This window comes from Sander lucioperca, chromosome 10 (genome assembly GCF_008315115.2).
Source record: "Sander lucioperca isolate FBNREF2018 chromosome 10, SLUC_FBN_1.2, whole genome shotgun sequence".
Taxonomy (NCBI): domain Eukaryota; kingdom Metazoa; phylum Chordata; class Actinopteri; order Perciformes; family Percidae; genus Sander; species Sander lucioperca.
Window position 1 is genome coordinate 12,644,523 of NC_050182.1, and position 25,837 is coordinate 12,670,359.

Consider the following 25,837-nt stretch of genomic DNA (forward strand, 5'->3'; position numbering starts at 1 on the left):
GGCCCCAACAAAGGGTCACAAGATGAATCGGAGGAATCGTAAGATGACTATTGGGAGAGGAAAGTTTTGATACACAAATCTGTTTCCTTTTTTTTTTTTACTTTTCTCTAATCTTTGCTTTTGTGTGTGAAATATTGGATGATGCAACCATCTGAGGGATATTTCTTTATTAAAATGTGTATCATTAGATTACATTAGTCCAAATCTGCAAAGTAACTAAAGTTATTACACAAATGTAGGAGTAAAAAGCAGTGTTTCCTCTTTGAATTGAAATGAACTAAAAGTATAACGTTGCAGAAAACAGAAATAGTAAAGTACAAGTAGCCTACCTTAAAAGGAGAATTCCGGTCAATTTCAACCTGTAGCTCTGTTTGGAAATTTGGAGTGCTGTCACTAGCGAGAAAAACTAAAACAATCCGTGCTGCCTACACCGTGTTATCCCCCTGCTAGTGTTAGCACCCAACAGGCTTAAACAGGGCAAGTTTTAAACGTGTGTTTAGCCTCTAAACATGCTCGAAATGTCATTACAAGTGCCTCCCTATGTGCAGTGATTCCTTCCGAGGGAACACAGCAAATTTGACTGGAACATTGGACTGTATGAGTTCGACAATCGACTAGTGTGGACTTGACCGGAAAACAGGAAATAAACAGAGGTATGTGCACAGGCTGGATTAACACAACTTTTATGCCTTTCTGTCACATGTACTGCAGTCAGTTTCGCTGTGTTCCCTCGGAAGGAATCACTGCACATAGGTAAGCACTTGTTATGACATTTTGAGCATGTTTAGAGGCTTAGAACACATTTAAAACTTGCCCTGTTTAAGCCTGTTGGGTGCTAACGCTAGCAGGAGGATTACACAGTGTAGGTAGCAATGATTGTTTTCTTTTTTTTTGCTACTGACAGCACTCCAAATTTCCAAACAACAGAGCTACGTGTTGAAATTGACCGGAATTCTCCTTTAAAATTGTAACTTTCCATCACTGCTCGGAACATTTCTTTGGTTGAACTGTCAACAACTCCCGAACTAGACTCTTGGTTTTTTTGTTGTAAGGGACCACAAGCCAAAAAGGTTGCAAACCACAGGTTAAATCCTTAAAGCTGTTAAAGTGCGTAACTTTTTGATATTAATGAACATCCGTTACATTCAAGCCATTGCCAAATGAGTTGCTACAAAGCTAATTAAGACTATCAGCTCCACACAACTCTCTCATTTCATAAGCATATCGTAGGTTCATTATGTATTAGCTTAATCTAAAAAGTAACTACATCTGTCAGATAAATGTAGGAGAGTAAAAAGTACAATATTCCCATCTGAAGTGTGATGGAGTAGAAGTAGAAAGTAGCATAACGTGGAAATACTCAGCCTCAAAATGTTCTTACTTTCCACCACTGGTAGTGAGGGGAGTTCAACAACAAGGGAAAAGACCCAAATGCAGAAAATCCAGTTCCAGCTCAGTGATTTATTGAAAAAGTAAAAATACAAATGCTTAGTGGCATGGGTAGCAAGTCCAAACAAAAGTAACTGAGAATCCACAGCAGGCAGACAGGCAGAAACAGATTAGGGATTGGGGTTCAAGGTTCAGATTTACTGGTTCAGGTGGCTGCAATGCTCGGGCATGAAGCAACATGACAATCTGACAACTGACTGGGAAAAAAAGAGGCTCTGGGACATGTACTGACATGGTGTTTGGGAAATGGGACACAGGTGTGCAGGAGGATGTGTGCGTCAGGTGACCAGGTTGAGGAAAGTCCGAGGGCATCTAGTGGACAGGTGGAAATTGGCAATAAAGCTTAATAGAGGGGAAGGCTTGGGGAACGGGGGGAAGTGGCTGGAAGTATGGACAGAGAAGCAGACTGTGCAAAAATAAACAACTGAGGAACCCGTTGTTCATATTTCATTTTTTGTGCACATAAAACAACGAGCGCGTTAACTTGTGTGCTGTTATTTTTGCTCATTTGGGAGCAGTGATGGAAAGTTACAATTTTAAGGTAGGCTACTTGTACTTTTTCCGTTTTCTGCAACTTTATACTTCTACTTCACTTCAAAGGGGAAACATTTGAAAACGTGGAAACGTTAGTTCCTTTGAAGATTTAGACTAATGATACATTAAAGTGTACATTGATGCATCGATAATCATAATACAATAATATAACATATTATTCTGAAATGGGCCATTCTGCATATTGGGTACAGTTTAATGCTTAAACTTGTTTTTGTATGCAGGACTTTTACTTGTAACAGAGTATCCCTACATTGAGGTATTACCGGTACTAGGTAGGTTGAGGTAGTACTGAGTACCTCTTCCATCACCACTTGGGAGCAGACAATAAAACCCTAGTCTAATGTTTACTGAAAAAAAAACTACCTGTCCATACTGGTGACTTTTTACATCTTAGAAAATGTATTATGAGTTATATGAAAAGCCTCAAGTAATCCACTAACACATCATAAAATGAGCTTTTTATTCTACATGAATAATCTGAAATGTATTTACCACTGAACAGATAAACTTGATGCAATTTTGAATATTTACTGTACGGCAGTGCAGTTTCCTTACATGAACCACAGGGGGCGGTATGAACCTGGCTTTTGAGAGAAGATGAGCTGACCTCAAACAACCTCAGCTCCACAACGTAAAACATACCGCTGTCCTGTCGCCTCAGAAATGACAAAAAAACACAGCAGCTTCAGTGGAAACATGAAACAGCAAAAATAAAATCCAGTACACAAGACTTTAATAGACCAACAAAAACATATGAAATGTGATGTTCCAGGTTAAATTGGCAAAATATGTAAAATTCACAAAATATGGAAGATGTTGACACATTTAGAGTAGGCACATGAGTTCTTACAGTATACAGGCTGCTTGTATTGTTACTTACAGTAGATATTGTATACACTTTAAAAACATGCTTCTGTTTCATGAAATGCACATTTCTTTAGGCACAAATGTAAGTTTCTGATTTTATATAATTCCGATATGCTTTGCCAACACTTAGACGATGCTGCTGGATGGGTGGCTTTTTGTTTTCTCAAACATTAGACCATATTTCCCATAATCCTTTTTGTCCTGTCAAGTTTGCTTTCTTTTTTATCAGTATTCTTTCTATGGTACAACTTGTACAAGGTATTTTATTTAAGAAAAATGAATGTACGGCTATCTGTGAGAAGACGATATCAAACATGGATGCATTTTAAAAAACGCGTTATTTTGTTAAAGGAAAAAACTAAAATTTGTAGAAAACACGTATATACAGAACTCCTCAAAACAAGGTATAACAAACTTTTCATTATTAATACTGAAATTTGAACATTTCTATCAACATCCAGGCCTACCAATAACTGCAAATATATCATCTGGGATTAAAACTTTGCATTAAGAATATGTGTAAAATAATAAAGTTGTGTTTTAGCTTACTTACAGTGTACTTATATTTGATACTGCAAAACAATCAAGCAGATCTCCAGCAAAACACTGACGTCCATTGAGCGACAAGCTCTTAAAAAGGAGTAGTTTATTTGCATTCTTGCTGACAGTTGGCTGAGTGGATCGATATCACTCTCATGTCTGCATGCTGTTAATATACTGTAAAGCTGGAGCCAGCAGCCTGTTAGCTTAGCTTAGCATAAAGACTAGAAACAGGGGGAAACAGTTAGCCTGGTTCCGCCCAAGTACATCTAAAGCTCACTAACTAGCATGTCATGTTTAGTTTGTTCTTTGTTTGATTTGTACAAAACAAAGTGTAAAAACTATTTGTGGTTTCATGGGGGCTTATGTGCAGGACTATTTCTTGACTGGACACAGTGACTTCCTGGAGTCTTTGGGAATTTTTTTTTAGGCAATCAGTGTTCTTAGGTGTCCGAAATGACTCCCAATTTAATATACAGTGCTCTACGTTTACCCACCGCCATTTTATTTGAGTGTCCGAACTCTAAGTGTGATTGGAGTGCATTATGTAGTGCTCTCAAAAAACATGCCACGGTGGAACGAAAAAAGTAGTGTCCATGGCATGTACATTCATTTCTGCATACAATCCCACAATGCAATGTATCGCATTTCACAGAAAGTTACCGTTGAGCGACTATACTAGAGGTGGCAATCACGAATCGCTTTGCTGATTTGAATCGATTCGTTCAGTTCACTTCAAAGTTTGTTCACTTTTTGTTTGAAGCTAAGCAGTTTTCTGTACTTACTTTCCTATATATTATATACATTTGTGAACTTAATGCCAGTTATGAACATTCACTTTTATGGATCGCCATCATGTTTTTGCTTTTACATTTCCCTTTTGTGCAGAAAAAATGTTTCTATTTTTTTCCCTCCAAATGTGTTCCAACAGTTAGTCCAGAGCTTCCTTTTGACACATATGAGAATCAATAAATTGCGTGTAAAAAAGTAGACGTTTTGAGTCCATATGTTTACTAACTTTGCTAGACTAATGCTAAAGGCATTGCTTTTTAATGAGGTAAAAATGAATCCATGTGATATCTCATGCAAATATAAATACAGTAGAAACCTGTGTGATTCCCAGTGGTTATGAGGTGTCTGCCAGGAGGGGTTAAAAATGCAATTGTGATGCATTTGTGACAAATTAAAACATTACTGCATCCTTCTCTTTTTCCCCCTCGAAGCAGAAATTAGCTCTTTGTTCATCAGCGTGGTCATTAGTGTGACAACTGAACACAGTGGCGTCTTTGCCAACCAATCTGTGAAACTGAGGTAAGACACTAGCAACCCTCTGGACTGCATCTGTAGTTGATATTGTTAGCGTTTTCTCTGGGAGGGAAGATGGGGGCCAATGTTCTTTTGAGCGACTTCAGAGTACAGAGTCAGAAGAGATCATGTACTGTGAGGAGACGGTGTGTGGGAGTGCTGGCTGGTGTTTGCCTCCGCTCTGCTCTCCTCAGAGTGTTTCTCCAGCTCCTGCAGATCCTCCAGCATCTCCTCGATCAGAGGCGGCATGGAGCCCGGGATCTCCATCTTCAGAGTCACCACCCTCTCAGCTCCTGTGCACATGTTTTTCACAAAGCACACATTACTGCCAGGTTTTGTCATTATCAGATAATGTGCGGCGGCAGGGTTACCACCCCCCCACAACAGATCTAAGTCTTGTGTTGTGTTCACACCGACCAATTGGCTTTGTGTCGTGCTACTTGCATGTGTTTGATCGCTCAAGTTGAAATTTATTTTAAAGGTGCAGTAAGCGATGCTACGGAAAGATTGTTGATATTTGAACTCAGCTGCCAAAACAAATACAATCCCCCTTCTTTTGTGGGAAATGCAAAACGTGGGCGGTGTGAACACACTATTATAAGTTATTATATCATTTATATAATTTTTGACAAATTAAGGACTTTATGGAGAATAATCTACTCGCAGGGCATTGCTTCCTGACCTTTGGCGCTGATGCTGCGCAGGTCAGTGATCTTCATGAGGGCTTTGGGGAACATGAGAGGCATGCTGGGCCGCCTTTTGCGGGAGTAAATCTTCAGCGCCTCCAGCAGCGGCTCCTGCAGCACCTCCACCTTAGACGGCTCTTCCAGGTCCTGTCGGTCTGTTCGGATAGCCAAAAAAAAAAGACTGACGTGAATGTTTAGCTTGTTAAAGGAATAGTTGATAGCTTTCATGTATCACTCCCCAAAACCATAACCAAACTAAATACTAAATTTAGGTTGTATTGTCTTCTGACATTCAGTACCTCCAGAGACGAGGCAGATGGCGCTGAGGAGGCCGCTCTCCGTGTCGTCCATCTGCAGTGGCAGCAGCTGGCCGGCAAATGTGAAGACCTGATCTGTCAGCGGTCCGAATCCGGCATTGTGGATCTGGGTGCGGGTCAGGGTCAGCCCGTCGGAGAACGTCATGGTGTCCTTGTCAGGAGTGTAGCGAGTGCATATCCTCAGGATCTGGATGGAAGAAGAGGAAAAAAGAAAGACAGATTTGTTAAATGTGTATGTGTTAACAGGGGAACAAGTATTGTTAGTAGTAGTATGAAATTGTGGCACATGCCGTTATAATATGGGACAGAAGCAGCTGCAGAAAGATCCTGTGTTGGCTCTAATCAAGCTGCACATCATATTTGTACCCAAGTGTGCTCTTGCATCTCTATATCTTGTTCATTTTATTTTTGCCAGAATTTAAGGTAATTTAAATCAGTAAAAGAACAGCAGGTGGAGTTCAGCCTGCTATGCTCCACCCACCACACATCATAGTGAGACACTTTCTCAATCAGCTTGTTTTCAAATCATTTGTATTTTCTCAAGGCTATTTTAACCTTCACTGCAGAGAGAACCAGGCTTTTATATATACATTCTTCTCGTTAAATAAGTATATTGTGTAATATATTAGAGTATTCTATGAGATGCCTTCCTGTTTTCTGATCTACACTGGCTTTGATAATTTGCTGCTGTTTTTTTCTAATCATGCAAACCTAAAACTTCCTCCATCTGTTTTCACATTAAAAGCCTGCCTGTGGTTTAGGTGGCCTTATAAGACAAGATCACAAAATCTGTCAAACTGAACCAGCAGAACTAATCAGACTTGTTTTTTTCATATATTATTATTGACTTTAGATAGATAAATAGATACATAGATAGATAGTATGCACTTTAAACGTGCATGAATACAATGTGCAAAATGTATGTAATTGTGTAATTGTGTATAACTTAAAAAAAGATGTATCGCACTTTGCCAGAAGTTACATTGAATATAATTGTAAGCCCAGTAGCCACCCAGTCTGCTGATGTCCACACTGCGACAGAGTGGGGATGAGTTCAAAAGTTTGGTTAACAAGGTATGGAGTTCAAACTAAATGTAGAATACCATATTAAAAAAACAATGACACCCGGCATGAGTTAAGTGCAGCATAAATTACTTAAAGAGAGAGCTAATGACATTCCCATCAGCCTCAGCTGTACTTAGTGTTTAGTGCTAATTAGCAAATGTTAGCATGCTAACATGATAAAGTAAGAAGCTGAACATGGTAAACATTATACTGTGACGGATTGTGTTAAAAAAGGAGGATAACGTAATGCATTACATAACCTGTACACTACAGTACCCTTCCTTCAGTAAAAAACAAAAACAAAGTAGCATGACTGTCTTGTTGGAAGAGGCTCCCTTTTTAGGTAAAGTTTCTGATTCTATCTTTTTGTTATATAACGTGTCTAATCATTATAATCATATTTAAGCCTTTTCATATTTCACATTTAAACATGTATCTTAACTTAGGTTATTCACACTTTAATTAATGATGATTACTGTGCACTGTCCCTGATGAATAGCATTAAATACAAATCAGGGAAGCACACATGTTCCACTGGACCTTTTATTTCACTGTGTAACATGTTCTGGGTTTGCAGTGGTGCATGGTGCCAGGCAGGAAGTGACAAATATGAAGACCAAACAACTTGGCAAACAAAAGTCCCAGAACACCTCATCAGGGAAAAACAGAGCTTTTGATCGCACATGGCACTCCCTAGATGGCATCAGAGAGCGAGAGTAAATGATCAGGCCCTGGTGGTGATGATGACAGACAGACTTGGCAGTGAACGAAGGAGGGCTGATCTTGGCCAGCCGACCTGTCAGTTTGTCTTTAGTATGAGTGTCAGCTGATGCCGTGAGTCACGATCCACAGAAGGTGTGAATCGCAGTAGGAGCTGTGTATTTATGTACACGTGCGTTTAAGTGTAATTCAGGTCAATGAGTTCTTTGAGTTTGAGATGTCTGTTAAGTGTATCTTATTAGATTGTTAATTTGTCTCTGGTAAAGACTGGGGGTAGGACTTGAAAAGCCCAGGCTTCTTCCTATCCCTTTTTGAACGGGTATAGTGTTATGTTAAGTTGAAATTTGTTGCATTTCTTTTCTTCTTTAATTAATTATATATATATATATATAAGCATAATTTGGTGGTTAGTTTCGATATTTCTACTCACATCATGTCTTTTTAGTGTCTTTATATATATATATATATATATATATATATATATATATATATATATATATATATATAGAGTTTGGAAAAACTGCTTTTTGTTACAGTGCTCCAACTTCATGGAATGAGTTACAAAATCAACTAAAATTGCAGGTTTTAATTTCACAAACTGAATTCAAGTCCTGCCTACATCAAATATATCAACATGCTTGCGATTGCTTTAAAATGTGATTTTCTGGTTTTATTTCTTATTTATTATTGCTGTCCATCCCTGTTTGTTTGTTATTTGTTGTATGTTAAAGTGTATTTTCATGTGCTGCCTTCTTGGCAATCTCAATGTGATTTTTTCCCTGGTAAAATAAAGGTTAAAAAGAAAATAAAAAAAAAATACATGATTAATATATAATCGTGTATATAATAAATAATAATAATTTATACTTTATTAATCCCACAAGGGAAATTACAAAGTTTTCACTCTGTTGTTATAAGACACATTACACACAGGCCTGAAATACACACACATGCTCAGTACCTGTACATGCACTAATGGAGAGATGTCAGAGTGAGTGGGCTGGAGCTGTTGATGGACAGGCACCCCAAGCAGTGGCAAGGGGTTCGGTGCCTTGCTCAAGAGCACCTTGACAGTGCCCAGGAGGTGAACTGGCACCTCTCCAGCTACGAGTCCACCACCTTACTTTGGTCCATATGGGGACTTGAACGAGCAACCCTCTGGTTCCCAACCCAACTCCCTACTGACTGAACTACTGCCACCCCAAATATATTTATATATATGATTAATATATAATTGATTATATATTAATCATCTGAAATAAAGATTTCATTAATTTATTCAAAATATTGCGTGGTTGTAGGTAAAATACAACTATTTACAGCTTACTAACGACTTATTTAAGTCATTATCACAAAGTTCCTACTACAATTTCTTGAAGTCTTGAAGTAAAAAGTAATTGCAGGAAACACTGAGCCGTACCAGGATGTCCAGGCAGGCAGTTTTGAGCAGAGTGATCTGGTCGGCGATGGTCAGGCCGGTGAAACCCGGCACTCGCTTGGCGAACTCCACCACCTTGATGATGCACTTGGTGGCGAGCTCGCTGAACTTGTCCCACAGCCCGAGGTCCAGCTGGATCCTGTGGTCTGAGCTGGAGTTCTGGATGGAGGAGAAAAGACGAAGAAGATGTTTGTAGTTAAAGAGATGTTTAGGTTCATGTCTCAGGGAAGATGCAGGATTCAGAAAGCCACATTAAAAGATGCTAAAAACACATGGTGTGAGTAGAAATGTCCAAACTAACCACCAAAGCATGCTGTTTTCATTGTATGTTTAAGGTACGCAGATATTTCAATTCAATCTGCACTGATTAAATTACCACACAATGATAATCTAAACAACAACAGCAGCAGCCAGGATGTTTGCCAAATGAACCTCTGGACTGAGAGGACCGCTTTGATCTTTTCTTCTTTGCAGATTATTTTCTCTCTGTAGAGGAATATTATTTCAACAGTCAGGTCTCAGGTCGTGACTCACTGTGGTGTATTTTCCCAGCTGGCAAAGAGAGGGGAAGGTCTCTCTGTGAGCCCTGCAGATCTTCTCCACTATCAGGCCGAGCTCTGCCGTCAGCTCGTACGTCTCCATGATGGTCATCTTCACCGCCTCCTTCTTCCCCTTCCTCTTGTTTCTGTCGTTTCTCACTGCTGAGGAGAAGAATGACGCAGGTTATAAAGACCTTTAGGAAATAACTCAAAGGGATTCAAACAGTTCAAACGATGGCACTTGATTTAAAAGTTAAAGTAAAAAAACATTTGGCATTTTGATGTTGTTCTTTCTTAAATTTAAAGGGTATGTGGTTGATGTTGAAAATACTTATTTTTTGTCCACACAATTCAGAAAAGACAAGACATTGTTGGAAGTGATAGAAAACACAAGAATCCTATTTAACAGTGACAGGGTCTATAGATGCAAGGAAATACATACAGTACATATATATATATATATATATATATATATATATATATATATATATATAGTGGAAGATATATAGTGAAAGATGTATCCTCTTCTGAAAAATGTAAAAATATACCAAAATAGCTCCCGTATTATTATTACTTCCTTTCATAAAAAGTGAGGAGAATTCAAATGCCAGTTTAACTTTTAGATCCATGTTTTTCCCCATTTTTTTTACAGAGTGCCACTTTTCTATAAGTTATATTTTACATTTCTAAGGCTGCAACTAATGATTCTATTCATTGTTGCTTAATCTTTTGATTATTTTCTCGAATAACCAATTAGTTAATTGGTCTATAAAACATCAGAAAATGGTGAAAAATGTCGATCAGTGTTTTCCAAAGCCCAAGATGACGTCCTTAAATGTCTTGTTTAGAATTTAAAGAGATTCAGTTTAGTGTCATAGAGGAGTGAAGAAACTAGAAAATATTCACATTTAAGAAACTGGAATCAAGAGTTTTTACTTTTTGTTCATAAGAAATGACTCAAACCGATTTATCGATTATCAAAATAGTTGCCAATTAATTTAATAGTTGACAACTAATTGTTTAATCGATTCATCTTTGCAGCTCTAACTATTTGTGCACATCCTGCACAAAACCATACAGCCTGCTTTTCTTGTTCTGAAACGGTTATAGTTTAAGTGATTGTTTCATTGCAAAATTTCTATTCTTTATTTATGCTCGTCTTTTGCACTACTTTGCTTTATTGTTTATTTCCTTTTAATGTTTATTGTATTCACCATACTGTACAAATTCCTTGCAAGTGAAGACGTGCATTGCAATAACTCGTATACTATCTATTTAATTGCTTTATACTGCTAAGTTTTGCCCCAAACTAAGCCTGTAAGACCAGACCAAAAGTATAAACAAGTATGTGGACATATTTTTAGCCAGATAGTTCAATTTTGTTTTTATTACTGAGGTTTAGAGACCAGTCACTCAGAGGAATGCCTCCATTCCAATACAATGGAGGTGAAAGGAATTTCAATGGTGGTTCTTAAAGCCTCTAAAAAACAACATCAAATGTTTTAGTGGAACTCTTTCTCTGGTGGAAAACAGTTTTCAATGAAATCAGTCGGCAGTAGACTGTGTGGATTAACTGTTAATCCAGGGAGCATGTGAAGCCGGCTGGCGCAGCCTAAGCAGGTTAGTCTTTCATAAACACTTCGTAACCGCGTCGACACGTTTCAGGGCATCCCACCGACTCGGCTCAGGCAGCTACACACATGTCAGAGGAGCTACTCAACCCCCCCCCCCCCCCCCTCCTATCTCCAGGCGCCCTACATTCTGTCGTCATTGTGTAAACACTCCAAGTGAGATCATATTACACACTGAGTGACTGAAGTGGCCAGCCAGCAGTTACATAGCATCCACCTGTCTGCTACATGTGATGTATTTATGTAATGGGTGTGTCTGAGTGTGAGCAAGCAACAATGAGAACATGAGAATGGGTGGATCCTTCACTGCTGCCCTATTGCTGCCCTCCTTCACATAACACACACTCTTGTTTTCTGGGTCGTAGGGTTGCACGATATTGACAAAATGTGATATTGCGATATCGATGTTGAATATTGTAATATCGATATTAATTTCGATATTTTTAAACATACTGTATGTAAAATTACAAAAGTTATGGGAAAACACATCAAAAAAGATTCATAACAAATACAACACAAGGTTTATTTCAACTGACTGTCATATTGGACTGGTCCAACATGAATAAATAAATAAGGACCATGTCTACAGAACAGGACATATTTTACTGGTTGGACAGTATAAAATAAATAAAGAGAACAGGACACAACTTTTCTTTCGCTTCTCTGATTCGTTCCGTTTTGTTGTCTCTATCTATTTCTTCACTTACACTGTCACTCTGTCGAAATATGCACACACGTGGTACGCTACATAGGGTTTTATCACGTAGTGGACCCGTTTGCTGACGTGTACTAACATGTGCAAGTGGCACGGTAACTGGCCAATGAAACATGATCATTATAGCGTTTCAAACTCTAAATCAAACACAACTAAGCCACACAGCCAACGGACGGGACGCAGCGCTCCACAAAATAAACAAAATATTGCATACTTATTAGGGGTGGGAATCTCTTGACACTAGAAGATGGATACCTGAACCGAGCCCGTCGGGACCCGTTGGGACCCGTTGGGACCCGTCGGTACCCGACGGGCCGGGCCGGGTTCGGACAGATATTTAGAAATGATGTTCGGGTTTGGGTTGGGCTCGGTCACATCAGCGCGATAAGGCATTGAACATTTTAAATTTAAAAAAGCTTATTATGTAGGTGCGCACCTGTGTTAATGTGCGCTTGTTTTCTATGGAGGAAATATTTATTCATAATTCAAATTGAAAGTCCAAAGAGAAATTGAAAGTCCAAAGAGAAAACGAAGCAAGATCAAATTAAAAATATTATTATTTTTTTAAATTTTCCATTGATCAAATTAAAAATATTATTATTTTTTTTTAAATTTTCCATTTGGCTTTTCCATTTGGATTTAATATTTGGCTTTTGAATTTAAATTTAACATTGGCTTTTAATTTGGATTTAATATTTGGCTTTTGAATTTCAATTTAACATTGGATTTTCATTTGGATTTAATATTTGGCTTTTGAATTTACATTTAACATTGGCTTTTCATTTGGACTTGACACATGTCAATGTAAATGAGGAGGCGTGGCCCAAAGGCTGGTGGGAGGGTCTGAAACGAAAGGGGTGCAGAGGCACCTTATGAACAGCAGTGGGAGCTGACTGCTGGGGAGCACACTGTTGAGCATCTGTCTGCAGCTTGGCCACCAGGCTGGCTTATCCTCTTATTTCACATGATAGAAACTGATGATGTAGGCTAAACACAAACGACATTTCATGCAACAACAGTGAAGTTTTCATGTAGTTACTATAATTGGGCCCGTGTTAGTGAGGACTAGATTAGGACTGTATTTAAAGCTGATTCTGGTTTCCAACTTCGCCCCAGGTGTGTCTGTTTAAAACACGGACGGAGACAACTTCTCTCTTTTGATGTTTTATTTAATTAAGCAACAGTACAAACATGGGTGTGGGTAGCTCTGCTACGTGTGTTTGTGTGTTGTCAGATCTCGAGGACACACACACACACACACACACACACACACACACACACAATCTCAACCGGGTAGTCATCGTCCGAACTGCGACCTTGCCCTCTCCTTTTTCTTTCTCTCACTTTTTTCTCCGGGTGGTGCGCGCAGTGTGAGGTGCATGTCCGCGCTATTCTCCGACACGTACTCACAACAATCACTCCTGATTGACGGCCTTTTGTACAGCCTGTGTACTTTTTCGTTCATTTGATTTCCGATTTTGAAACGATATCCAAATTTGAAAAATGGGTCATTTTAAACCTTGTTAATATTGATGACAATGTGTTCAAACGGAAAACGTGTGAAATAGCAGATGGAAATTATAAAAAAGAAATCGATTCTATAATCTAGATCGGGAGTTTGCCGTAGCAGCAGCAGCAAACAACTGGAAACTTCTTACAATTTTTGTCTGCTATTTCACCACTAAATTCACTATTGAGACTTTTTTATGCGAGCAATTAACTGTGTAGAGTTTGAATATGGGCAGTTTTACAAACATTGATGGCCAACTGCACATTTTCTCCGATGTTGTCAGAAGCTTCAGTCTGACAGGACAGCCAGCTGGTGGCGGCCGGGATCGCCTCCCTGCTGGCCAGCCAGTGATGCTCACAGACACCGCTGTCAGCTGGAAGTCTCTCAGTAGAATCATGGACAAGTTTATTTCCTGAAATATGGCTCGTTTTCCGTTTGAACACATTGTCATCAATATTAACAAGGTTTAAAATGACCCATTTTTCAAATTTGGATATCGTTTCAAAATCGGAAATCAAATGAACGAAAAAGTACACAGGCTGTACAAAAGGCCGTCAATCAGGAGTGATTGTTGTGAGTACGTGTCGGAGAATAGCGCGGACACGCACCTCACACTGCGCGCACCACCTGGAGAAAAAAGTGAGAGAAAGAAAAAGGAGAGGTCGCAGTTCGGACGATGACTACCCGGTTGAGATTGTGTGTGTGTGTGTGTGTGTGTGTCCTCGAGATCTGACAACACACAAACACACGTAGCAGAGCTACCCACACCCATGTTTGTACTGTTGCTTAATTAAATAAAACATCAGAAGAGAGAAGTTGTCTCCGTCCGTGTTTTAAACAGACACACCTGGGGCGAAGTTGGAAACCAGAATCAGCTTTAAATACAGTCCTAATCTAGTCCTCACTAACACGGGCCCAATTATAGTAACTACATGAAAACTTCACTGTTGTTGCATGAAATGTCGTTTGTGTTTAGCCTACATCATCAGTTTCTATCACGTGAAATAAGAGGATAAGCCAGCCTGGTGGCCAAGCTGCAGACAGATGCTCAACAGTGTGCTCCCCAGCAGTCAGCTCCCCCTGCTGTTCATAAGGTGCCTCTGCACCCCTTTTGTTTCAGACCCTCCCACCAGCCTTTGGGCCACGCCTCCTCATTTACATTGACATGTGTCAAGTCCAAATGAAAAGCCAATGTTAAATGTAAATTCAAAAGCCAAATATTAAATCCAAATGAAAATCCAATGTTAAATTGAAATTCAAAAGCCAAATATTAAATCCAAATGAAAATCCAATGTTAAATTGAAATTCAAAAGCCAAATATTAAATCCAAATGGAAAAGCCAAATGGAAAATAATAAAAAAAAAAAATAATATTTTTAATTTGATCAATGGAAAATTTAAAAAAAATAATAATATTTTTAATTTGATCTCGCTTCGTTTTCTCTTTGGACTTTCAATTTCTCTTTGGACTTTCAATTTGAATTATGAATAAATATTTCCTCCATAGTTTGCTGTGTGCGCTGATGCGCTCATTTGTTGACATTTCCGAATGCCTTCCTACAAACGTACATGTGTCATTAGTATGAGAAAAAAATTAGATTTTAACTGTGTCGGGCTCGGACATAAATATCTTAATGCCTGTCGGGCTCGGGCTGGGAACGGTTACTGCTCTGTCGGACGTGGGCCGTGCTCGGACAGAAAAATGCGGCCCGCTCCGCACTCTACTTGACACCTCACGATTCAATTCTGAGGCCATCGATTCTAAACTGATTATCGATGCATCTTGATGCAAAAAAATTTTGATGTACATTTCCATGCGTGATTTTTAAAAATATACATATAGATCTGAGTTTGCTACTCAGAGTTTGCTAATCACTTCCTAGACAAAGCTTAGATTTTGACATGTACAGTATTTGTCACACACAAGTTTTAATGAAATGTTTTGTCTACTGAGGTTTTTGTTTTGTAGTCATTCCATGCTTAAGTTGAACTTTTAAATAAAAATCAACACATTTAAAAAAAATCGAATCGTTCTAGAGAGAATCGCGATGCATCTAAGAATCGATTATTTTTCCCACCCCTAATACTTATCGTATATCAAATGTATGCAAAATATTGCATACATTCGATATAATATTGCGCAACATGATATTGCGATAACGATATTGAGTCGATATTAGGGCTGGGACGGTATGGATCTTTTCTTACCGCGGTTGAAAAGCAAGAAATTCCTGCGGTAGAGCGGTATACCGCAACCCGCTTACAAGAGTAGCGTAAGATAGTGCGAGAATGGCAAGGTGCCTTAAGTGAGTGACGTCAGTGCCCGTGTGGTCGCGGAGGAGAGCGAGCAGTAATGGAGAGTAGCGTATGAGTGCCGCTGTGAGGAAAAGAGAGAGGAAAAAGATATAGCAAAGTTGATGTAAAGTGAGTTAAAAGTGAACAATAAAACAACAAGCTAGAGCTTCTCAAGACACGGTGGCTTTATCTATTGTCAATACTGCCGGTAAAGTGAATGGCGTTAACCCCGAAAAAACATTGGCTTAAACCTATGCTAAAACATATGTTGCAGCCCGAGTGCAGCCCGTCTAGCAGCTGAGCAGACAGAGAGCAGAGAGGGCGACTCAGCAGTCCGCTAACTTGTTGCTCTCGCTACCAATATAAGCCGCTCTGTTTTAAGCTACGAAACGTGCATGCAGGCTGAAATTCAACCGTGCCGTTTTATCGAGATAAAGCTATAAACAGAAGGAAACTCCGTTAGCTGCTAGTAGAGCTGAAGATCTCTGCCCGAACCTTTGTCTTTGCCTTTTCTCTGATACAAGACATTACACAGGTAGGCTACTCTCGCATATCCTAATAGTCAACACGAATGGAATGTTATTATGTGTCATGGAACATTGCACTCCCCAACTCGTAAAAGGTCAGATTTGCTCCATCTTTTGATGATAAGTTTTCTTTAGAAAACCTTGAATCCATGTAAGACACAATGTCATCAGACACAATCCATGTCATTAGAATCAATGAATCCATGTCATTATGTGCACACATGTGCAGGCCAATGTTTTTTTTGCGGTGATGACGGTGACAAGCTCAGACCCGCGGTAGGCGTCACGTGACCTAGTCAATATATCATGCACCCCTACTGGGTCGACGACTTTGTTCCGCTGGAGTTCAAGTTCACGGAGAATTTCTCAATGAGTGTCACATTGGTTTCCTGAGGGAGTTCTGCTGCCACCCCCAATTTATAGCAGTGATGACATGCTCAAAGAATTTAAAAATGACATTTCAATGACTCAAGAGCACCTTGTCTTTCCAGAAACTGAATAAAACACTGTTCATGAAGAAATCTGTAAAATACTTTAGTGCTGTTAAGTTAGTTTTTCATGTGAAAAGCGAAAGCTAGTTAGCCCAGCTTGCTAATGTTAGCCCAGCTTGCTAACGTTAGGCCAGCTTGCTAACGTTAGCCCAGCTTGCTAACATTAGCACTGATTCCCACTGGATGTTAATTTTTCGTTTCTTTTAGCTGTCCCTCTTTCGTGTACATAGCCCCGGAAGGGTCTCGGCGAGATTTTTTCAGGGGACTACTTTTGCGTTACCTCGAAATACGTTTTGCTTTCCCACGCAATATTTTGCGTTCCCTCGCAAAACTTTTCTTTTTCCATTCCTTCTGAGCCATGTGTCTATTTCCACTCAGCTGCCCAGCGTAAGGAATCAGCTCGTTGCATTTTACTTTGAGCTGGGAATTATGCTGATGTACTGCTCAATGGGCACATTCGTATCTCATATAGGGTATAATCAATAGCCTATTTCTTGTATATAAAAGAGAATGTGCGATGTCAGAGGTTCGCATGATGTGGTGATGAACAAACACTTAATTATCAGAGAATCTGCAGCTCCTTAGTAGTGTTACAAAGAGAGAACGTTAGTTCAGGGACAAAAACGTGAAATTCCAGCCTGCCTGCACTGTGGTTACAATCAACTATGGCTACAACCCTTCCAGTCGCCTATGTGTTCATTTTCTACCTGTAATAGTCTATATTCCTGCAGGCTATACTGTGTAGGACAAATCCGTTTAATTACATCAGATTTACATCAACAATTACATCACGGTCTGCATATGGGCTGTAAGGGACGTGTGAAGTAGTGATACCCGATATGGCATTACATTCTTATAATAACAGCCTGCTGTCTAATTAAGCTATATGTCCAGGTTGGTAAAAGTGTCTAAGTCTACAATTTGGTAGCATGGCATCTACTGTAACACATTTGGGATCTAATAGAATTGTATTTAATTTCAAATTAGATAAAATTGTGTCTTATAACAATTTACAAGTATTAGGATATTTGGTTTTAAATGTATAGTGTCTAATAGAGGCATATTATGCAGTTTCTAATTTAGGTGGTGTCTAAATAGGTTATATCTGTACGTGTTTGTTTACTGTCTGATAAAGAACATATTTATTTGTCTAATTTGATACAACCATAGAAATAAAATGGACACAAGCTGAGTTAGCAAAACATGAGCGGAGCCTCTATAAAGCTCCGAGGGGAGCTGCAGATTCTCTGATAATTTGATCAGTAGGCTATTGGTTCATCGCCACGTGCGACACACACACTTTATCTAATCATTCATTTAAGAAATAGTTATTGATTATAGAACAGATATGAATGTGCCCCATGAGCAGTAGGCTGTATCAGCATTCCCAGCTCAAAGTTAAATTCAACGAGCTGATCCATATTGTGGTGTTAAGCTGGGCAGCTGAGTGGAAATAGACCCATTACTTGGGAATGGAAGAAGAAAAGTTTTGCGAGGGAACGCAAAATATTGCAAGAGAACGCAAAACATATTGCGAGGTAACGCAATAGTAGTCCCCTGATAAAATATTGCCGTGACCCTTCCCGGGCTCCGTATTCGTGGGTCCACACAAGGGCGTGAGTTTGGTTTCAGAAGTTGGGCAGAAACATTGAAGTTGAAGGTGTTCAAAAACAAAAACTCAAATAAGGTGAGAAAAATTGTGAAATTCTCTATGATAATTGCCAAATTATTAAAGCACCATTCTTACTCAAAATCCCATTTAGTTTGATTTATTTCCATCTTTACTAACTTTACATTGTTATTTACTGCTATTATTTTAACTGAGGACAACTCAATGCTGCTCATTAAGCTTACTGCTGTGAGTGCACATGGTAATAATTAAAGATTTCAAAATTTTTATCAACTCAGAATTTCTGTAATCTGGATTTTGGCAACTGGACAATCAGAGTTGACACTGTTTAAAGAGTGTTTAGTGAGTAAATCAAACAAACTGGGGTTGGTGGAGGGATTACACCCTTAAGTGGATATCTCAAAATGTAGTTGAACAAACCAACAGTTAAAGGAAGTTACGAAGTTAGGATTGATTAAAATTAGAGTGCATCTGTTATTATCTTTGCTTTTAGGACACATTAAAGCTATGTATTCAGACCATCACTATAGTGGTTTCTATAGTCTGAAATATGCATTTCTTGGACTGTGGTTTTACTGCTTAATTCACATTTGTGATACTGTCCTTTCAGTTACCTCTTATATCTTCCTCTCTTTGATCAATGGCATTTATAATCCACTGTCCACCACCTACTATCTACCCTGTCCTTGAAGGTTTCATCATGTCCTTTAAATTTATTCACAGCATTCAGCATGAAGAGGATGTCTTAAGAGGCCTCCTGCTGAGTCAGAGTGGATCAGACACTTACACTCCTTAGACATTCCCGCTGCAAAGCACCTCTGGAGCCGACAGTACTGACAGCGGTTCCTCGTGATCTTGTTGATGATGCAGTTTCTGTCTCGGTGGCAGGTGTACACCATGTTTTTCTGCACGCTGCGGCGGAAGAAGCCCTGCAAAGGCAACAGGAGAGTAAAGAGAAGACATTAAATGACCAGAGTGTGAAAATAGTCCTGCCTTAACTTTAAGACCCAATCTGGAATCGTTTTGACAATGTGAACAGGTATATTTACCATTATACTTGGAGTGTTTATAGTGATATTGGGCTTATGTTTCTCCAAATACAGCAGTCAATGACTGACTAATCTCGCATTGCCAGACCTATCTCCACAGTGCTGTATCAGCGCTGGAGTATGGTCTGGCTACACTGCTTATCTATTCTGGGACGCTCTGGCTCGTTGGTATTTCTTTAAACCAATCAAAACCATCATGGGCAGCGCCATAGCCCCGGATCCAGCAACAGTGCCCCTGCAAAATAAATAGTGGCGATAGCTGAAGTGGAGGGAATTTAGGCTTTATACCCCAGCAACGTAGATCCATTGAGCCAGACTAATAACTAACTACTGTGACAGAACACAAAAAGACATTGTGCATAAACGTATTAGGCATTAAGATATTTACTTCATTCATGGTCAGGGGATTACCAAAGTAATTAGGGTACCTCATGTGGGAACCATGAATGTCTCTAGAAAATGTTGGGCCAGTCTATCAAGTAAATGTTGAGATATTGACTTATACTGTGGTTGTAAAATCATGATTATAGTATACGGTGAAATATAGGCCTTTTTTTATTTAAATGCTGCAAAAATTACAGATGTAAAGAAACCTTAAGCAGACTTGTATTGTTAGTCTGTGTAAAAAAATCTATCAATCGAATTGGGAATAATAGCAGGGTCCAATAATTAGGTCTGCACGATATGACCTAAATTCAAAATCACGATTAATTGCACATTTTACCTCGATTACGATAAATGAAAGATAATTTCATTTTTTTGTGATTCCTTTTTTTGTCCTCATAGTTCTTTGGCAAGGTTTGTTCTGCAAATAGACTCAAATATTGAAGGCGAGATATTTTTTCTAATTCAAGAGTGCTTATTTTTGTGATTTTAAAATAATTGAAGGAAACACAAAGCGGGAACTATTATGGCTATTTATTGAAAATGTATACATATGTAATGTATGAAATAAAGGCACACATTGCTTGAAATGATAATGTCTTGTGAAAAAGGTCACATTTTAGTTTTATAAAAATGATCGAAATTATTGTCATGGGAAAAATAAGTCGATAACAGCTTCAGAATTTTGATGTCGATGAATTTTCGATTAATCGTCCAGCCCTACCAATAATGTGTTTTCACAATTAAACTACTGTTATGTGTAGGCCCACTATACTTTTGAATTAGGCATCAGGCTTTTAAATAGCTTGATTTTCAGCAGAAACTCAGTTTGATTCTATAAAAAATGTCCCAAACTTAAAACTGTAGGGTAGAAACAACATAAATCTGGAATAACACAAATCAGATTATTTAAAAGAGTGTGTCTAGAAGGAAGTCACAGTTACTGTAATATTGACTGGACAACAAGTTGCTCACACACGTTTATTTATCAGGACAAAGTTCAGGCCCTGTAGCGATGTTGGTGTTTTCGCCGAGCAAATATAGCAATCATTAACTGACTAATGTGATTTACAAATTTACTTGTGAGCTTTGGAGCTGGTGTCAATTTAAATATTCATCCCAAAATGAGACATCTTCCTTTTTTAGAGCATGACACATATTTACAAAATGAGAATACAGGTTTTTTTTTTAGAGCATTTGGAGAGATGTCGTGAAGTCGGACAACAGGGCTAACATGTTACCTTGCAGCCCTCGCAAGCGCTGACGCCATAGTGGTACCCCGAGGACTTGTCTTGACACACAAAACAGGGCTTGTAAGTGCGAGGAGGCGGCGGTGGGGAGGCGGGGCTGGCGAACAGGTCGTCTGAGCTGGAGCTGGAGCTCTGGCTTCCAACGGCTGCAAACACACATATGACACGTACAACACTCATAAACAAGCACAACAGGGAGACTGTAACATACTGTAACTCATAGGTCAAAACCTTTTTGTTTATCAAAGAAATCTGATTCCGCACATGACAGCGGCATGAAAGTATAACCTTTGAGTTTTCAACATTTGTGCTACGTCTTTTTGGGCTGTGGGGAATTTTAACATGCATTTTTCACAATTCTTTTTGACATTTCATCAATCGATTATTATGGGGCTGTCACTTTTTGATCAAAATTTGAACTTTCGTTTGAACATGGGTGTAACTGTAATGACCCGTTCAAATGCAAAATGTACCATCTAATTGTGCAACAGATCATTTAAAGAAGTTTGCCTTGTGATCCAGAAGAGCGCGCTCTTAAAATTCTTGAAGTATTGCATGCCCTGTCACTATAGTCACACCCTCCAGAAAAACGCGATTATGCGATCGCATAATTCAATGCATAATCAGCCAAAGGCCGCATATTTATTCGGTATTTGGTATTTTTTTCAAATACGCCGCACTTTCGCCGCATAAATTGCCGATTTCTGTGCAAAATATGCGGGGCTTGCATGATTTCATAATCCCCGCATTTTTGTTGCAAAAAAGTCACATGTATTTTAGCAGAAAGTTGAAAAATGTTGCGTTTACTTCACACAAGAGCAGCCATTTTCCCCTGTTGCCATTGGAACCTTATGAAGTGATGTAATTACGCGACGTGAACATCATCGAAAAGCTGCAAACCCCGCGATGAAGCCATGATGAAACCGCAGTTTTTGCATATTCCTGCAATTTCATTGCATAAAAAAAGCATAAACATCCTGCATATTCCATCGCATTTTTTAAGAAAACGTGCCGCATAATCAAGGATTTTTGCCCACAACAATCACAAAAAAACTCAGCATTTTTCTGGAAGGACTGTATAGTATACCCTACACTATAGTATCGGGTACTATAGTGTATCGGAAACCCGATTTGTTCAGGTCCCTGATATTGGTCTCTGATGGGATATCCTGACCCTAACCATTCGAGGCCTAATGCCTCTTCACCTATCGGTAAACTAAGCTAATAAATGAAAATGGAAAATACTAGTGAGCTAATCGGACAATCACAACACTGAAGTATCTGAGAAGGAGTGCATGGAAATATTTTCGGTTCTACACTGTAGATTGCAAAATTACAAACTAACGAAAATAAGGCTGTTTGCCGAAAGCATATATCTGCAACTAAGAAACCCAAACTATCGAGTGAAACCCAAACTGTCTCATGAATAAGGAGAGTAGGTGCTCTGTCCAGAGAAAACTGGACTCTTCACCAGTCCTAAACCGTCAGTCATTTTATTTTTTTGGAAATGTATTTAATGTAGAATTTACCTCTCCATAATATACACAGCTGCACATATTGTAGCAAAGCCTTTTCTCTATATTTCCAGTTGATTGTATCATTTCACAACAGTCTACAGTTCCACTTTAAAACCACTTTCGAGAGGAGAATTGCTCCATTCTGTGGGGCTCGCTCAGCCTCCCCGCTGGCTCTCTGATCGCCTCCACCGAAAACAGAGAAAGACATTTTTGAAAATGGGGACAAAAACGAGAAAAATTGCCCATCTACGTCCCCTCAAACCCGTGGCCTCTGATTGAACCTGGAATCAGCGGGTCAATCGAGGACACCCCCATCCGCCAGAGCGCTCCCCCAACAGAAAACAATGCAGGAGCATGCCACAAGCCCAGCTGACTGATGAGAGGGAGGGAGAAGAAACAGAAAGTGTGTGTAGTGGGGCGGTGTAAGTGATTTGGTCGGGGGGAAGGGAGAAAGAGGTTGCCCCCATCCCAATTTAGGTGGCGTTATGTGATGTACGAGACAATGCATTGCGTGAGTCAAATAGCTGCCTGAAAGATGAGGAGATAAGTTTAAAAGGCAACTTCAGTGAAAAAAAGTTGTGTATAAGCTTATTTGTAGATGCTACATGCTGCTTAATGTTATTTTGGTTGTACTGATATTAAGAAAGAAGCTATTGTTTTGATAAACCACTTCAAGCTAAATTAAACATCCATAAATCATAATTAAATAGAATATTCCCTGTTGCAGCCCTAGCAACTAATTAACTTATTTTCTCAATTATTTCTATAGGCCTATTCATTTATTCCATAAAATGTCAAAAAATAGCTCATAATAATGTCCTAGAGCCCAAAGTCTTTATCATCTTTAAATTGCTTGTTTCGTCCAACCAACAAACCAAAGCCCACAGAATTTTGATTTGTTGTCATATATGACAGCCTTCTTTTCTTATTGTTAAAACAGTTATATTGTACATATTTGTTTATTTATGTTATTGTTTCTTTTACATGTAATGTTTATTTCCTTTTAATATATTTATGTTTATGTATGCACCATCAACCAAGGCAAATTACTTTTAAGTGTTACTTACTTGGCAATAAATCCTTTTTTGATTCTGCTAATGTCACATATAATAATACATCAGTCACAGGGGCCATCTTTCTGCAGAACAAGTACATTCCGTACTTTTACTTTTGAATTTAATTTTAAATTCAGGACTTTTACTTTTTTTTTAAACATTTGTTGTCCTTGTGCTTCTTCCACCACTGACAACAGTCTGACTTTCCTCTGACCTCCTGAGCCAATGACCGTCCGGTGAACCCGCCGTCCCAAACACAGACCACCACACTGCCATGAACTGCTCTGTGCTTTAAAACAGTACCCTGTTTACTGCTGCTCTACATGCCCCCTTTTCTGTTTAAAAGAAAACTCCTGCAAGTAGAAACTCATCATGAAAAGTATCACAGTAAAAAGTTTAAGAGTGTTTTCCCTTTACTTTAACCTCCCCTATTGGGCATATATAAGCAGTGTACAAAACAAGTATTAAATGGGGTTATTATAACACTATAATGTAGTTGTACACAGCTATAAAGACATTTTTAAGTGTTTATTAATGTACAGTACATGTCAACTTCTGCATGAAGTTCAACAACACACACAACACATGTCTGTACACATACTGCACACACCTTCTGACAAAGGCGACCTACTGCAAAAGCCCTTGGCCAACATCCCACATTACCTGTTAGCATTGAGAATTTTAATGGGATGGGCCACACATCTTCATTATCCATCTACCTATCAGTGCACCCTAATGTTTTGAAATGTTATTCCAATGAGTTGTTCTTATACATGCATTTCTATATGCAACCAACAGGCCTAAAATTAACCTGTTCATATTTTATGATCCATAATGTTAACCTGTTTATATTTTATGATCCATACTGTTAACCTGTTTAGATTTTTTTGTCATTGTGTATATTTAGTATTTGGACCTTATTATTTTATATTGTCACTCTATATATTTACAGTCGTACTACTTTGTAGTGCAACTGCTGCACAACAATTTCCCTCTGGATAAATAAAGTGTTATCTTGTTTTAGCACACCTGACCAGGTAAATACCAAACTACAGTCAGATAAGGGATTTCACTTGAAATTCCATTAGTATGCATGGCTAAAAATGGTTGACCACTTTGTGACTAAACTCACCTGATATAATGTTTGTTTAGCCAATATATTAAAGTATTTTGAGAGTCTAAGGATGGAGGGTTTGTAAAAGCAGATTGTAAAACCACAAATGTGAAAATAAACCATTTCTGATTTTGGGCCACATCAATAAAATAACTTGATATAACGTGATTGATAATGAGTTGATATTTTCCCTATAAAACCACAGGTTCACCAAAACATCACTGCTTCAAATTTGAACCTAAACATATAGTTTCCACCTACATTGCGAGCACCGGTGCTGCTGCCAGTCCGCCTCGATCAGCTCGGGGAAGAAGGCTGCCAGATCCTGGTCCTGCTCCTGCAGCGTGCATGCCGGGCTGGATGTAGAAGTGTACAAGTCCATGAGTTCACAGGGACCGAAAGCTTGAAATTCAACATAGTCAAACATTTTCTGGTTTCCGTCTTAGCGAAGTCCGTGTGTCGATGTTAATCCTTCACAGCAGGGTTTTTTCTCTCGGTTTTGAGTTTTAATGCAAACGGTGTTTCAACTGTAAAACATGTCTGTGTTGCGTTCAAAGGGGCGTGAGCGCTCAGGAACGGACCTATATTTCCCACAGACGGTTTGCATGTTGCAGCAGAGAGACGATAACCGCTAAACACATCCAGATTTGGAGGCTGTTTTGCATAACAAAGTTAGTCCCAGGACTTCTTCCTCTTATCTCTTCTTTATTGACGAATGTCTCAACTCAACCTGCTTCATACTAGTTATGTCAGAGCGAGCGATGGTGTTACCTAATGTATGCGAGTGAACTCCCCGTGAACCTCCTCCGCTGCTGACCTCCGCATGACCCAGCCGCTGTCTGACATCACCAGCAGCGGTTGGAAACAAGTACTGAAGTCCTTTACTCAACCGCGGTGGACTAAGGTTAAAGTTAAAGTATCCCACTTCAATTTAAAGTTTAACTTGAAAAAAGTATTAAAATATATGCAGCAGACCCAGAGTTATATTTTTTAAAACATGCCTACGCTACGCTTACCACAATGCAACTGTCAACAGTTGAAAAAAACGGCTGGAGATTCGGTTGTGTTATGCTAGTAGCGGAATCAGCTGCAATGTATCTAAAGTTACTGTAAGTAGCCTTCATTTATTTACTAAAGTACTGTACTTAAGTACAATTTGAAGCTACAATACTTTTTACTCCACTACATT

General features: G+C 39.0%; 1 protein-coding gene across 2 annotated transcripts; it reads right to left on the reverse strand.

Moving 5' to 3' along the window:
• Window positions 1–2,720: 2,720 nt before the first annotated feature.
• Window positions 2,721–25,535, reverse strand: LOC116036119 (retinoic acid receptor beta-like). 2 transcript variants are annotated; one of them, XM_031279588.2, is made up of 8 exons: window positions 24,910–25,535; window positions 20,954–21,108; window positions 19,067–19,208; window positions 9,477–9,640; window positions 8,925–9,101; window positions 5,702–5,906; window positions 5,399–5,557; window positions 2,721–5,009 (listed from the first exon to the last, which is right to left on the reverse strand). In XM_031279588.2, exons 1-8 carry the CDS (start codon window positions 25,073–25,075, stop codon window positions 4,843–4,845), a joined length of 1,335 nt encoding a protein of 444 aa, XP_031135448.1. In that variant the 5' UTR covers window positions 25,076–25,535; the 3' UTR covers window positions 2,721–4,842. The 2 variants fall into 2 exon arrangements, with proteins under 2 accessions (XP_031135448.1, XP_031135447.1); XM_031279587.2 differs by having other exon boundaries at window positions 9,477–9,643; window positions 24,910–25,533.
• Window positions 25,536–25,837: the final 302 nt, after the last annotated feature.

Bases quoted from the DNA above. Each gene is read 5' to 3' on its own strand.
- LOC116036119 (XM_031279587.2), bottom strand. From the start codon at position 25,075: ATGTTTGACTATGTTGAATTTCAAGCTTTCGGTCCCTGTGAACTCATG. The intron at 5,558-5,701 runs GTACTGAATGTC...CTATCCGAACAG, and splicing joins CATCTGCCTCGTCTCTGGAG to ACCGACAGGACCTGGAAGAG. The intron at 5,010-5,398 runs GTCAGGAAGCAA...ACATGTGCACAG, and splicing joins GCGCAGCATCAGCGCCAAAG to GAGCTGAGAGGGTGGTGACT.